The sequence below is a fragment of the Mesoplodon densirostris genome, chromosome 7, assembly GCF_025265405.1.
Source record: "Mesoplodon densirostris isolate mMesDen1 chromosome 7, mMesDen1 primary haplotype, whole genome shotgun sequence".
Taxonomy (NCBI): Eukaryota; Metazoa; Chordata; class Mammalia; order Artiodactyla; family Ziphiidae; genus Mesoplodon; species Mesoplodon densirostris.
Genome location: NC_082667.1, coordinates 49,373,140 through 49,389,800, shown reverse-complemented (window position 1 = coordinate 49,389,800; position 16,661 = coordinate 49,373,140). Strand labels below are relative to the sequence as shown.

The following is a 16,661-nucleotide window of genomic DNA, read 5'->3' as shown; positions in this document are numbered from 1 at the left end:
CCGCTGAACCTGCGCGTCCAGAGCCTGTGCTCCGCAACGGGAGAGGCCACAACAGTGAAAGGCCCGCGTATCACAAAAAAAAAAAAAAAAAAAAAAGAAATGCTTGGGTGTTTTGAGCATTCATTTGAAACTAATAGTTATAAATTTAAAGTGAGATGACTAGGTGCTTCTCTAGCTATGTTCAGTTACACAGGTGCTGGCATGGAGTAAGTAGGAAGGTGTAGGTCTAACCAGGGTAGATTAACAAGGGCTGAGAGTTTGCTGGATGAACACAAAAAAAGAGAGAGGGAAAAAAAATGTTGAGCGTGCGAGAAGGAGAATTAGAGTGATGGGACCAGGAAACATATGCTATAGGGGAGGAGGAAGGGGAGGGCATAAAGAAGGGTGAAAACAGGAGGTAAATGGTGAAATCAATAATTCAAGGTCCCAATGGGGGTGAAGAATTTTTGGAGTGGGGGCAGTAGAATAAATGTTAAGGGCAGAGAGGAGGTGGTGTTCTGAGAAGATGATGCTTGACAGAGAGGCCTTGGAGGGGGTACAGCTAATGGCCACCACAAGGTTCAGAGTGTGATCAGGAACCCTAGGGCAGGAAGTAAAGGAAGTGAGATGGCAAGCTGTCTCATGAAGCAAGTAAGCATCAGAACACATACTAGAACCCACAATTGTCTGACTCCTAGAGAATGTTCTACCTTACACCAATGTTAGCTTCTAACTATTTCTGACTTGTAAAGCCAGGGTAACTAAATGGTGTTTTAGTCAAGATGTATATATGTGTGGGGTTCAGAGACAGAGAGGTTGGCCTCATAAGCATGAGATCTGTGTAGTTGAACAAGGTCTTACATTTCGAAGGCTCCTGCTGTTGCCATCTTTTAATTCTTACTACTTACAAGGGCCTCATGTTTTCATTTTGCACTGCATCCCACAAGTTATGTAGCTAATTCCAGAGAGAAGATTAGTAATTTAGAAGGAGAAATGTCTTCTCTTTTCTCATTGGGGCTAATTTTCCACAAACCTCACTTTTCTCCATTTAACATGCCTTTAAAATTTTATCAAAGTTCATAATGTAAGTTTTAAAGAACGCATCTGTCAAACCCTTTACTTTTAATGTAAATTTCTTTTTAAAGCCACTCACAGTAAAGATTAGGCTGGAAGTGAGAAATTCCCTGACTCAGGAAAGTGAATTATCAGTAAACTGAAAAGGAAAAATACATGTATATGTAGATCTAGAGTCTGAGTTCATGCTTGAATGATAGCTTAGGAAAAATACTTACATTTTTATTTTTTAATATATGTGTATTACATGTTTATTATGGAAAGTGTAGGAAATAAATATAAACAAAAAGAAGTAACTAAAAACTACCCAAAAATCCTTAAGAAGAGTTAATCACTTTTAACATTTTGGTGTATATCCTTCCAGGCTTTATGTAAATATTTGTGAATGTGTATTATTCATATATCGCTTTATTTGTGTTTATTGGATTATATTTAAATGTCATTTTTAAACTTGATTTTTAATTTAATAATAGAGTCTGGTTGGACCTCCTACCCTTGTAATTAAATATTTTTCTAAAATACTATTAATATAACTCAATTTTCTGTTATGTGGACATATAATAATGTATTATTAAATACTTGGCTTTTTCAGTCTTCACTATTATAAACAATACCAATATGAACATTCTTTGTAGACTTGTGTATTTCTATAAGTATAACTCTTGGGTCAAAAAGTGTCCATTTTAAAGCTTTTGATCCATGTTTTTAAACTGCTCTTTCATGGCTACTCCAATTTCCAGGCCCACTCAATGGCAGTGAACATTAACCTTTCTTTTAAATGTTTTGTCGATGGGGTTGACAAAAACTGTTTAGTACCATTGTTTTCTTTGTTTAATAATAAGGTTGAGCAGGTTTTTGGATGTTATTGGCCTTTTCTTTTTTGATGAATGTCCTGTTAATACCTTTCACTCATTTTTTTTTCTAGGTGGTCTTTGGCCTTTCTTTTGTTCTTCTGTAAAATATCTTTATATATTAGGGTCATGGTACACAGAATTTCCCTAATTTGTCAAACCCATGCCAAGGTCTTAACAACACACTGGCAGAGCTCTGCAGGGTTGCTATGTTTTTCTCTATGGGGGAGGTTTTAAAATCCATCACTTGTTTTTTTAAACTAAAAAATGCATGGTAATGGTAGTTATGAAGATAGTATTAATATCACATAAATGAAAATATTTTATAATATATCTTAAAATGTATAGAAAAACATTTATAATGAAAACAACAGGAAAAGAGTATCATACAAGCTCACTGAATATTTGTCTTTCCTATTCATTTCTCCAAATCCTGGCAATGTAGTTTACATACTGAACATTCTGGTGATTTGGTCTGCTTGTCTCCATGCCCTCCACTGCAAGCATTTCATTAATATTCTCATTGTGAGTGCTGTTAGAAATTTCCAGGGTATAAGACACAATTGTACATTTTCACAAGACAACACATTAGGATGCAAAATGTGGAATGCAAGATTAGGATTTTGGATTATTGGATTTTTTACTTACCCTCTCCAGTGTAATTTCTTCAAACTCATATTCAATTTCTGTCCCATTGACCTGTAAATAGGAAAAAAATAGAGAAAGATTAAATACATTTTGAGGAGGAGAGAGCTGCATTTTAAATAACATTAGGGGGTTAAATTTCATCCTGGCTATGAATAAATCACACTTTATTGATGTTTGTGATTGTATGTTTTCATCCAAATGAAATATAATCCAAGCTATTCTAAAATATGAGTGAGACTCTAGAAAAAAATGCTTATTGCATCCCTTAGAATTTTGTGATGTTTGGAGGACAGGAAACAATACAAAATGTGCACTATGAGTTTACAAAGAATAAACCAACTAGGGGCAATGTTACAGTTATAAGGGGAAAAAATTTCCTAATATCTTTAAAAATTTCCATGAATAGACACTAAAATATGACCTTAAGAAATCAGTGGCAAGGGCAACACAACCATATGACATTTCTGGCTGTAAAACAGCATTAAGAATGACCATGTCAGATAAGAAATGCCTTTTCTTTATTGGTTCAAACTCAGGTAATTTATCCCCATTATCCTCTTGTTATATTTGTTGGGAAGCCCTGGACCATGTAACCATGCCTTCAGTAGCAATGAGAAAAGAACAAACCAGGACATGTTTGAAATTCCTAGTGAGAAAGCATTTTCACAATCCAACCAACCCTTAAATTTATTTAAACTTACAGAGAGAAACATTTTAAATATAGCCACGCAACATATAACATATGCCTTAGATTTCAACAGACATGAATATAGAATATATGAAGAGCTACTTTAAAATAATCTAACAAATATTCAATTCCCACTTTTATCTATCACAGAGCCCTTCTCAGCCAGGCAAAACCTCTGAGCAAGAAAATTCTTGAATAGGCAGTTTCTTTTTTATTATATATGTCTTGGTAAAATCATTAACATTTAGAAATCAGACAGAAAAATCTAATTTTCAACCAAAAAGCCATAATTTTTGTAATGTTCTAACTTCAGTTTACTGTCCCTTCTTTAGAAGAATTTAAATATAGTTCTTGCATATTGAGAGCTCTATGGAAGGCAAGGATCAGATGGCCCCATTATCTAAGAGAGGCTGGCAAAAAAGAAATGATGAAGGGGAAAAAAAGTGAATGAATGAATGACTGAACTAAGTAATTAAATTATTTATCTGATTTATAAACACAGATGCTTGTGGGTTCTCTTCCATAAGGAATTTGTATATGGTATCATTAATTGAAGGCATCCCACTATCATCAGCAAATAATAAAGAATGACAATAGACTTTACTTATGTGTGTCCACCAGCCACTTAGAGCATGGTTTTGATTTTCTAATTACATGAGCTAATTAGGGAATCACATTTTACTGTGTTACTACATTATCAAACAGCCCTAAACCAAATTTGATTTTCTGGGCTTCAGCAACTTAATGACTCAGAGAAGAGAACTTGATGATGTTAGAACTAAGCTTTAGCAACTTTATAGACATATTTTTGTTCTTCACACGTAAAAGTACAAAAGGAAACTCAAAACTCCCTGTATGTGTGTGTTTCCGTATTAATCCTTTTTATTCATAACTTTTTTAGTTGACAGAGAGAAGGCAGAGAGGAAAGGCTGAGTTAATGTGATGTTTTAATTCTCGCAGCATGGCTCCATGAAGCTCTTCTTTGCTTCAGTGCTTCTCTAGAGTGGAGCCCTTCAGGTTATTAAAGTGTTGCAAACTGCAGAGAAAAAGAACTTCAAAGAGAAGAAAACAAGCCTCTGATAATAAATATCAGAGGTGAAAATTCTGTTAGGAAGTGCTTAAAAGACAAGAATATTTTAGTGACACACATTGCATAGCTGGTGTCTACCAAAATCTTTGCTGAACATTTGTATGATCATATATGTTGACTTTTAGATCCTAGAAGCATTATTTATACACAACCTAATTTGTATTCAGAAGTTCCCCAGTCAGCTAGGTGAACCATTGATGGCTTACATTTACTCCATGGGTCTTTAGTTTTCAACCCAAGAAAATTATGTCATTTGCCTAATTCAGTAGTATCCAGGATCTCTTTGTAAGAGGGGAAGATGACATCCAGGTTGGGATGTAACCTTACCTTTAAAAGAAAATATTCCATGACTACAACAGGATTTAGTGAAATTATAAAGAAGTGAAAGGATTTTAGCATAGATGAAGCAATATTTCAAATTTTAATTGAGGAGCATTTAAAACATGGAATAATAAGAGCCAGAGTGGGAATTTAGGAAAGACATTTAAGAGGTTCTAGTGTTTATTGTTCCATCACTAGGAGAGCATGATCTATGTTCTGCCTAAGGACCTCTAAGATAAGAAATCCTACAAGGTCCCTTAGTAAAGACCTTGGGGGAAAGAATGAAGCAGAAAGAACTAAGAATACCTCCATTCTAAACAGAGGTATATAAGAGTACGCTGTGACATTTGTGAAAATTTAGTTAACTTTTCAGAGGAGTACACCAATTCAACAGTCTTTAAATATTTTTTGTTCACATTTGCTTAGAAGAATGGTTGCTTACTGAGTGGTAAGGAGACAAAAGGCATGAACAGTAATTCCCTCCTAGCCATAATTTCGTGTATTCTTATTCAGAAAAACCAAGAAAAACTGTTGTGAATGGCTCCCATCATCTGCTGGGGGGGGGGCGTGGTTTACAGACAGTCTATTGTCTGAACTTGTCTAGGTGGCCTCACTCTACTCCCAATTAGTTTGACAACATATGCCTTTTAATTCACAAAGGATTCTCTTCCTGAAAAATACTGCCAATTATATATATATATATATTTTTTCTTGAGCAGTAATACTTCCTGTGATATTTAAGCCCCCTGGTAATGTTTTATGATCCTGATAGTTTGGAGCCTGTACAGCGGCATGGAGAGGGCTCTCATTATTTCAGATCTGGCTCTGACCATCACTGATAGTCTCCCCTCCACCTGGAAAAGTGAGAGGATTGGCAGTATTTTAGACATGGAGGGTCACTAAAGTAGATGGAATTTCCCAGTTTTGAAATATGTTTTTCTTCAGATACTTGATTTTTCTGAACCTAATGGTTATATAGTGACAGCTGGTAGGTTTCCATGGTGGCTAGAAAATCAAATTGATGCCACACATTGTCCTGCATAGTTCTGGGCATGTAGCCTTCCTGGCCTCATACGGAAGTTAAGACAAGAGCATAACTTACTCAAAATCAAGCTTGGTATTTAAGGTTCTAATTTCATAAACTTTGAATACTTTTCATATATTTTTCTCTCTCTGACAGTCTTTAGATTAATTTCACTGATTTTTTTTCCCCCTTCAGTGCTATAGTACCACCTGCCTGGATGATAATATAATTTGATTTGAGAAAAGAGGTTTTTCATGAATAACACATGTGAACTAGTCCATGTTTTAATGCTCTTTAATTGGAATCTTAAGTAATGATTTCTTTGATTTTTTTTGTTCTTTTCCACATTTGTAATTTCATTAAAACTAACAGCATACTAAAATGTAAGATGAATGAATTTTTACACATTCCCATATCACAGATTAAAACAAATGCTAAAACATGAATATCAAAGTGTTGGCTTCTTAGGACTAAACACAATTCCACCCAATGAACAAGTATTGAGCATGCATAGTGTGCCAAGTGATGTGACAGGTAGTGAGAAAATAAAGATTTTACGACATTATCCCTATTCTCAAGAAACATACAGTCCTTAAAGAGGTACCAAACACAAACATATTAAAACCTCAAAGAAGTGCGATATCCAATACACAAAATATACAAGTGGACTCGAGCCACAGCCCCACTGTTGCCACATGCAAGATCTGTAGAGATCTATTTACTATTTGTTGTATATATATATTTTATTCTTTAGTAGTATAGAATATGACAGATAATGTACTAATTCTGCCCTTTATTATACGTGATTATAATATAGTAAATAAGACTTATCTCTGAATCTTATGGTTTTAGCATATAAAGGAGAGTGATGAACGTGAACAATATTTAAAGATATCTGCGACAACTGTCTTAAAATAAAAAATGGGGGGGACCTTCAAGATGGCAGAGGAGTAAAACGTGGAGATCACCTTCCTCCCCACAAATACATCAAAAATACAACTACATGTGGAACAACTCCTACAGAACACCTACTGAATAGTTGCAGAAGACCTCAGACTTCCCAAATGGCTAGAAAATCCCCATGTACATGGGTAGGGCAAAAGAAAAAAGAAAAAAACAGAGACAAAAGAATATGGATGGGACCTGCACCTCTGGGAGGGAGCCGTGAAGGAGAAAAAGTTTCCACAGACTAGGAAGTCCCTTCACTGGCAGAGACAGGGTGTTGGTGCAGGGGAAGCTTCAGAGCCATGGAGGAGAGTGCAGCAACAGGGGTGCAGAGGGCAAAGCAGTGAGATTCCCGCACAGAGGATCGGTGCTGATCAACACTCACCAGCCTGAGAGGCTTGTCTGCTCACCTGCTGGGGTGGGCGGGGGCTGGGAGCTGAGGCTCCAGGTTTGGAGGTCAGACCCCAGGGAGAGGACTGGGGTTGGCTGCGTGAACAAAGCCTGAAGGGGGCTAGTGCACCACAGCTAGCCGGGAGGGAGTTCAGGAAAAAGTCTGGACCTGCCTAAGAGGCAAAAGACCATTGTTTTGGGGTGCATGAGGAGAGGGGATGCCTTCCCTGTCTGCCCACAGAAGACAGAGCACTGCTTAAATGAGCTCCAGAAATGGGCGTGAGCTGAGTCTATCAGCTTGAACCCCAGAGATGAGCATGAAATGCTAACACTGCTGCTGCAGCCACCAAGAACCCTGTGTGCAAGCACAGGTCACTATCTAAACCCCAAAGGGGGCCTGTGCAGCCTGCCATTGCCACAGTCCCGTGATCAAGGGACAACTTCCCCACGAGAACACATGGCACACCTCAGGCTGTTGCAACCTCACACCGGCCTCTGGCTCCACAGGCTTGTCCTGCATTCCAATTATAACTACCATACCCCTCCTTCCCCCCGGCCTGAATGAGCAAGAGCCCCCTAATCAGCCGCTGCTTTAACACAGTCCTGTCTGCACGTGAACAGATGCCTGAGGGAGACCTACACGCAGAGGCGGGGCCAAAATCAAATCTGAACCCCAGGAGCTATGCGAACAAAGAAGAGAAAGGGAAATTTCTTCCAGCAGCCTCAGGAGCAGAGGATTAAATCCCCACAATCAACTTGATGTACCCTGCATCTGTGGAATACCTGAACAGAGAACAAATCAACCCAAAATTGAGGTGGTGGACTTTGGGAGCAACTGCAGATTTGGGGTTTGCTGTCTGCAACTGATTGTTTCTGATTTTTATGTTTATCTTAGTATAGCTTTTAGCACTTGTTATCATTGGTGGATTTCTTTATTGGTTTGGTTGCTCTCTTCTTTTTTTTCTTTTTATTATTATGTAAAAAATTTTTATTTTACTAATTAAAAAAATTTTTTATGTTCATAATTTATTTATTTATTTAATTTATCAGGTTTTTTTTTTTCCTTTTTTCTCCCTTTTCTTCTGAGCCATGGGGCTGACAGGGTCTTGGTGCTCCGGCTGGGTGTCAGGCCTGTGCCTCTGAGGTAGGAAAGCCGAGTTCAGGACATTGGAACACCAAAGACCTCCCAGCCCCATATAATATCAATCAGCAAGAGCTCTCCCAGAGATCTCTGTCTCAGCGCTAAGACCCAGCCCCACCCAATGGCCAGAAAGCTCCAGTGCAGGATGCACCATGCCAAACAACTAGCAAGACAGGAACACAACCCCACACATTAGCAGAGAGGCTGCCTAAAATCATAATAAGTTCCGAGACACCCCAAAACACACCCCCAGACTCAGCCCTGCCCACCAGAAAGACAAGAACACAGAACACAGGCACCAGTCCCCTCCATCAGGAAGCCTACAAAAGCCACTGAACCAACCTTACCCACTGTGGGCAGACACCAAAAACAACAGGAACTATGAACTTGCAGCCTGTGAAAAGGAGACCCCAAACACAGTAAGTCAAGCAAAATGAGAAGACAGAGAAATACGCAGCAGATGAAGGAGCAAGGTAAAAACCCACCAGACCAAACAAATGAAGAGGAAACAGGCAGTCTACCTGAAAAAGAATTCAGAGTAATGACAGTAAAGATGATGTAAAATCTTGGAAATAGAATGGAGAAAATACAAGAAACGTTTAACAGGGACCTAGAAGAACTAAAGAGCAAACAAACAATGAACAACACAATAGATGAAATTAAAAATTCTCTAGAAGGAATCAGTAGCAGAATAACTGAGGCAGAAGAACAGATAAGTGACCTGGAAGAAAAAATACTGGAAATTACTACTGCAGAGCAGAGTAAAGAAAAAAGAATGAAAAGAATTGAGGACAGTCTCAGAGACTTCTGGGACAACACTAAACGCACCAACTTTAGAATAATAGGGGTCCCAAAAGAAGAAGAGAAAAAGAAAGGGTCTGAGACAATATTTGAAGAGATTATAGTCAAACAATTCCCTAAAATGGGAAAGGAAATAGTCAAACAAGTCCAGGAAGCACAGAGAGTCACATACAGGATAAATCCAAGGAGAAACATGCCAAGACACATATTAATCAAATTATCAAAAATTAAATACAAAGAAAACGTATTAAAAGCAGCAAGGGAAAAGCAACAAATAACATACAAGGGAATCCCCATAAGGTTAACAGCTGACCTTTCAGCAGAAGCTCTGCAAGCCAGAAGGGAGTGACAGGACATATTTAAAGTGACGAAAGGGAAAAGCCTACAACCAAGACTACTCTACTCAGCAAGGATCTCATTCAGATTTGATGGAGAAATTAAAACCTTTACAGACAAGCAAAAGTTAAAAGAATTCAGCACCACCAAACCAGCTTTACAACAAATGCTAAAGGAACTTCTCTAGGCTAGAAACACAAGAGAAGGAAAAGACCTACAAAAACAAAACAATTAAGAAAATGATAATAGGAACATACATATCAATAATTACCTTAAATGTAAATGGATTAAATACTCCAACCAAAAGACATAGACTGGCTGAATGGATACAGGAAAAAGACCCATATATATGCTGTCTACAAGAGACCCATCTCAGACCTGGGAACACATACATACTGAAAGTGATGGGATGGAAGAAGATATTAGATGCAAATGGAAATCAAAAGAAAGCTGGAGTAGCAATTCTCATATTAGATAAAATAGACTTTAACATAAAGACTATTACAAGACACAAAGAAGGAGACTACATAATGATCAAGGGATCAATCCAAGAAGAAGATATAACAGTTATAAATATTTATGCACCCAACATAGGAGCACTTCAATACATAAGGCAAATGCTAACAGCCATAAAAGGGGAAATCGACAGTAACACAATCATAGCAGGGGACTTTAACACCTCACTTTCACCAATGGACAGATCAGCCAATATGAAAATAAATAAGGAAACACAAGCTTTAAATGACACATTAAGCAAGATGGACTTAATTGATATTTATAGGACATTCCAATCAAAAAAAACAGGATACACTTTCTTCTCAAGTGCCCAAGGAACATTCTCCAGGATAGGTCATATCTTGGGTCAAAAATCAAGCCTTGGTACATTTAAGAAAATTGAAATCATATCAAGTATCTTTTCTGACCACAGTGCTATGAGACTCGATATCAATTACAGGAAAAAAAACTTTAAAAACACAAACACAGGGAGGTTAAACAGTACACTACTAAGTAACCAAGAGATCACTGAAGAAATCAAAGAGGAAATCAAAAAATACCTAGAAATAAATGACAATGAAAACATGATGACCCAAAACCAATGGGATGCAGCAAAAGCAGTTCTAAGAGGGAAGTTTATAGCAATACAATCCTACCTTAAAAAACAAGAAACATCTCAAATAAACAAACTAACCTTACACCTAAAGCAATTAGTGAAAGAAGAACAAAAACCCCTAAAGTTAGCAGAAGGAAAGAAATCATAAACATCAGATCAGAAATAAATGAAAAAGAAATGAAGGAAACCATAGCAAATATCAATAAAACTAAAAGCTGGTTCTTTGAGATATAAACAAAATTGATAAACCACTAGCCAGACTCATCAAGAAAAAAAGGGAGAACACTCAAACGAACAGAATTAGAAATGAAAAACGAGAAGAAACAACTGACACTTCAGAAATATAAAGGATCACGAGAGATTACTACAAGCAAGTATATGTCAATAAAATGGACAACCTGGAAGAAATGGACAAATTCTTAGAAAACCACTACCTTTTGAGACTGAACCAGGAAGAAATAGAAAATATAAACAGACCAATCACACACACTGAAATTGAAACTGTGATTAAAAATCTTCCAACAAACAAAAGCCCAGGACCAGATGGCTTCACAGGTGAATTCTATCAAACATTTAGAGAAGAGCTAACACCTATCCTTCTCAAACTCTTCCAAAATATAGCAGAGTGAGAAACACTCCCAAACTCATTCTACGAGACCACCATCACCCTAATACAAAAACCAAAGACGTCACAAAAAAGAAAACTATAGGCCAATATTACTGATGAACACAGATGCAAAAATCCTCAACAAAATACTAGCAAACAGAATCCAACAGCACATTAAAAGGATCATACACCATGATCAAGTGGGGTTTATCCCAGGAATGCAAGGATTCTTCAGTATATGCAAATCAATCAATGTGATTCATCGTGTTAACAAAATGAAGGATACAAATCATATGATCATCTCAATAGATGCAGAGAAAGCTTTTGACAAAATTCAATATCCATTTATGATAAAAACTCTCCAGAAAGTAGGCACAGAGGGAACTTACCTCAATATAAAAAAGGCCACATATGACAAACACACAGCCAACATCGTTCTCAATGGTGAAAAACTGAAGCCATTTCCTCTAAAATCAGGAACAAGACAAGCTTCCCACTTTCACCACTATTATTCAACATAGTTTTGGCAGTTTTAGCCACAGCAATCAGAGAAGAAAAATAAATAAAAGGAATCCAAATCGGGAAAGAAGCAGTAAAACTGTCACTGTTTGCGGATGACATGATACTAAACATAGACAATACTAAAGATGCTACCAGAAAACTACTACAGGTAATCAGTGAATTTGGTAAAGTAGCGGGATACAAAATTAATGCACAGAAGTCTCTTCCATTCCTATAAACTAATGGTGAAAAATCTGAAAGAGAAATTAAGGAAACACTCCCATTCACCATTGCAAGAAAAATAATAAAATACCTAGGAATAAACCTACCTAAGGAGACAAAAGAACTGTATGCAGAAAACTATAAGACACTGATGAAAGAAATTAAAGATGATACAAACAGATGGAGAGATATACCATGTTCTTGGACTGGAAGAGTCAACATTGTGAAAATGACTCTACTACCCAAAGCAATCTACAGACTCAATGCAATCCCTATCAAACTACCAATGGCATTTTTCACAGAACTAGAACAAAACTTTTCACAATTTGTATGGAAACACAAAAGACCCCGAATGGCCAAAGCAATCTTGAGAAAGAAAAATGGAGTTGGAGGAATCAGGCTCCCTGACTGCAGACTATACTACAAAGCTACAGTAATCAAGACAGTATGGTACTGGCACAAAAATGGAAATATAGATCAATGGAATAGGATAGAAAACCCAGAGATAAACCCACGCACATATGGTCGCCTTATCTTGATAAAGGAGGCAAGAACATACAATGGAGAAAAGACAGCCTCTTCAATATGTGGTGCTGGGAAAACTGGACAGCTGCATATAAAAGAATGAAATTAGAACAATTCCTAACACCATACACAAAAATAAACTCAAAATGGATTAAAGACATAAATGTAAGACCAGACACTATAAAACTCTTAGAGGAAAACATAGGAAGAACACTCTTTGACATAAATCACAGCAAGATCCTTTTTGACCCACCTCTTAGAGAAATGGAAATTAAAAACAAAAATAAACAAATGGGACCTAATGAAATGTAAAAGCTTTTGCACAGCAAAGGAAACCATAAACAAGATGGAAAGGCAGCCCTCAGAATGGGAGAAATATTTGCAAATGAAGCAACTGACAAAGGATTAATATCCAAAATATATAAGCAGCTCATGCAGCTCAATGTCAAGAATCAAACAGCCCAATGCAAAAATGCACAGAAGACCTAAATAGATATTTCTCCAAAGAAGATATACAGATTGCCAACAAACACATGAAAGGATGCTCAATATCACTAATCATTAGAGAAATGCAAATCAAAACCACAATGAGGTATCACCTCACACTGGTCAGAATGGCCATCATTAAAAAATCTACAAACAATAAATGCTGGAGAGGGTGTGGAGAAAAGAGAACCGTCTTGCACTGTTGGTGGGAATGTAAATTGATACAGTCCCTATGGAGAACAGTATGGAGGTTCCTTAAAAAACTAATAATAGAACTACCATATGACTGAGCAATCCCACTACTGGGCATATACCCTGAGAAAACCATAATTCAAAAAGAGTCATGTACCAAAATGTTCACTGCAGCTCTATTTACAATAGCCAGGACATGGAAGCAACCTAGGTGTCTACTGACAAATGAATGGATAAAGAAGATGTGGCACATATATACAATGGAATATTACTCAGCCATAAAAAGAAATGAAATTGAGTTTTTCTATAGTGAGTTGGATGGACCTAGAGTCTGCCATACAGAGTGAAGTAGGTCAGAAAGAGAAAAACATATATCATATGCAAACACATTTATATGGAATCTAAAAAAAAAATGGTTCTGATGAACTGAGGGGCAGGACAAGAATAAAGACGCAGACGTAGAGAATGGACTTGAGGACAAGGGGAAGGGGAAGCTGGGACGAAGTGAGAGAGTAGCATTGACATCTATACACTACCAAATGTAAGTTAGATAGCTAGTGGGAAGCAGCTGCATAACACAGGGAGGTCAGCTCAGTGTTTTGTGGCCACCTAGAGGGGTGGGATAGGGAGGGTGGGAGCAAGAGGGAGGGGATATGGGGATATATGTATACATATAGCTGATTCACTTTGTTATACAGCAGAAACTAACACAACATTGTAAAGCAATTATAATCCAATAAAGATGTTAAATAAATAAAAATAAAAAGTAGAAATTTTAGCTATAATAGCACACAATTTTCTTCATGAAATTGTTGGGAAGAATAAATGAGATTACACGCCTTCACTGCCTTACACAGCGTAGGTATCCAATAGTGACAGCTATTCTATTGAGTTCTGGATTAGCAATCTGCAAGGGCCACAAGATTTATTTGATCAAATGTTGAATGATTGTTAATTTCTCCAGTAGTACAAAGTATCACTTAAGAAGCAAACAAACTTGCTTTCTTCTACAAAATCCACTAAAAACCTTTTTTAATATAAAGACTTCTTTCATGAACCCATGTAAGACGTACTCCCTTATGGACAGGAATTGTCTTTGCTGTCTCTCCCAAATCAGGTCAGTGTGGCTTTCACTCAGAATATAACTGCAACTGGATTTTCTCCCAATCTTTTGTCCACTCGCTCTTGTGTTTTCTTTTTAATATTCTCTTTCCCAGTTTGACCATCATGTTTCTCTGCTACTGGCACTCAGTTTCCTAAGGCTGCTCTCATTGCATCCCTTATATCCCATCCTCATAAGGATACACACTTTATTTTACTCATTTTTTGTATGCCTGTAACTTCTGGTGCCGTGCCTTGTTCATAGTACATCTTCAGAAGAATCTTTAGAACCAGGTCACGTGAGAACACCAAAAATTGCACTGTCATTGAATTCTTCTCCAACTTCAAGTAAGTATTAGGCCTCCGCTAATAACTGTGGTCTTTTCCTATGATATATGACTTGAATTTATCTTTCCATCTCGGCAAATTTTTATGCACATGCATTGGTAATTTCTAATTTAAATACCGAATACTTGAATTAAAACAAAATCTAACACTTATTTAGAACCTACCATGTGCTAGATATGGTGAAAAGCCCTGGAGATACAGGGATGAATGAGATATGGCTTCTGCCCTCAAAGAACTCACTCCAGCAGAGGGAGACTAATGAAAACATGCGACAAAGTGATATGACTGCTGTGGTAGATGCCTAGGATTATAGCAGCTGCAGAGACGACACAAAGGAAGGGATAGGTGACTGCACCTGGAGGTTGTCAAAAAAGGCTTCATAGAGGAGATGGTATGAACTGAATGTGTTCATGGGCAGGTGTTCATCAGAATGAGTAGGAAAGAGACGAGCCTATCAAGGCAGAGGGAACAGCACGAACCACTTCTTCAGAGTGCTCTGCTAAAGAGAACACTGGCATTAGAGTCAGAAGACCTGTATTGTAGTCTTAATTCTGTGGTTTAACAGACTGGGTAACCCTGGGTAGGTCACGGTGCTTCCATTTTCTCATGCAGACAGATGATCTCTGAGGTCACTCCCTGCTCTGACCTCCTCACATCAGGGTTTTTCTCCTCATCTACTGTTTAAATCATATTTACTTTGCCTGTCACTTTGGTTAAGTGCACCTGACCAAACTTAACTAAGGATTTTTCTATTATTCTTTATTCCAAAGGTCCCAATCAGCAACCCATAATCCTACCAGCTAGCATCTCCCTAACCTCCATGTACCTCTGCCATGGCCCCTCTCCTTGATCTGAAAGGATCGGGGAGGAAACTAGAGGGCAGTATCACCTGCTCTCCTTAGCTCCACTCAAGGACATCACCTTCAGCACCTTCCCTATTTCTTCTTAAAGATCTCAAATCTTTGGGTAGAAATAAAAGGTAGCTCTTTCTCTTTGAAAAAGGGGACAAAAAGGGAGTTTTGCTCTACTTCAATGCATAAGAAAGAACTGAAGGCTGATGTTCATTATCTCCATCTTTTTTTAAAATTAATTAATTTATTTTTTACAACTTTATTGGAGTATAATTGCTTCACAATGGTGTATTAGTTTCTGCTTTATAACAAAGTGAATCAGTTATACATATACATCTGTTCCCATATCCCTTCCCTCTTGCGTCTCCCTCCCTCCCACCCTCCCTATCCCACCCCTCCAGGTGGTCACAAAGCACCAAGCTGATCTCCCTGTGCTATGTGGCTGCTTCCCAATAGCTATCTACCTTATGTTTGGTAGTGTATATGTGTCCATGCCTCTCTCTCGCTTTGTCACAGCTTACCCTTCCCCCTCCCCATATCCTCAAGTCCATTCTCAAGTAGGTCTGTGTCTTTATCTCCATCTTTTTAATCACACTTAACTTTACATGTCTCTGCTGAATGGATGCAAAACAATCAAGTACTGAAAAAAGTGAAAGTTAATCTACAAGCATGGAGGCTCTAATCGGGATGAGAGCATCATTAGACAAAGCCTGGAGGTTTGTAGCACACAACTAAGCTGTCCACCACTTTCTTTAATAATGTCCCTTCTCCTAGACTATCTCCACTGGCTAAAATTGTGTCCTCTCCTCATGTTAAGAGGAATTATCATAGAAAAATTAAAAGCTCAGATTCTGGAATCTAAAAGGCCTGAATTCCAATAGCAGTTCTGTCACTTACAAGCTGTTAGAATTCATCTTTGTTAAGTATTATACACATTTGTGTAAGTGTCAATATTGTTTATTTAAACTCTAGTATGCAAAGTATTTTCTGTTTAAGCTTTAGTGAGCACCTATTTTAATCTAAGGTATGCATCTGGTTATTTTAGGAATACTATTCAATTATAATGAGACTGTTTTATAAATGTACAGTTTTATAAGAGGCTAATCATAGTTAGAATTTCTTGTTTTTAACAAACACAAACTACAGAAATAACTGTTGAGATTCCTAGTTAATATTCTAATTTTGGTAAGAGCACTATTCTTATTGTTCACCTGAATGTGTTCTTACCAGTAAACCCTGATTTCAAGTTAAACTTATAATCTTAGTTAGACAAACTTCTGAGTTCAGTGAACCGCTAAATCATAGCTTCCAGCAAATATAGAAAAAAAAATCAGTATCCTATGATCTGTTCCATTCTTAAACAATTTTCTTTTGGTTTTGTTATTCCTCTGCCTTTGTCATTAAGACTTCATAACACATAGAAATTTGG

General features: G+C 37.4%; 1 protein-coding gene across 11 annotated transcripts in view; it reads right to left on the bottom strand.

The window, feature by feature from the left end:
* The window catches only part of DLG2 (discs large MAGUK scaffold protein 2), a 1,239,088-nt gene that overhangs the window by 686,904 nt on the left and 535,523 nt on the right, over positions 1 to 16,661 (bottom strand). For all 11 annotated transcript variants that reach the window (XM_060105473.1, XM_060105479.1, XM_060105470.1 and 8 more), the window contains one exon: positions 2,553 to 2,603. In XM_060105473.1, the coding sequence (XP_059961456.1) occupies positions 2,553 to 2,603 (51 nt within the window). The remainder of the gene's footprint in view (positions 1 to 2,552; positions 2,604 to 16,661) is intronic.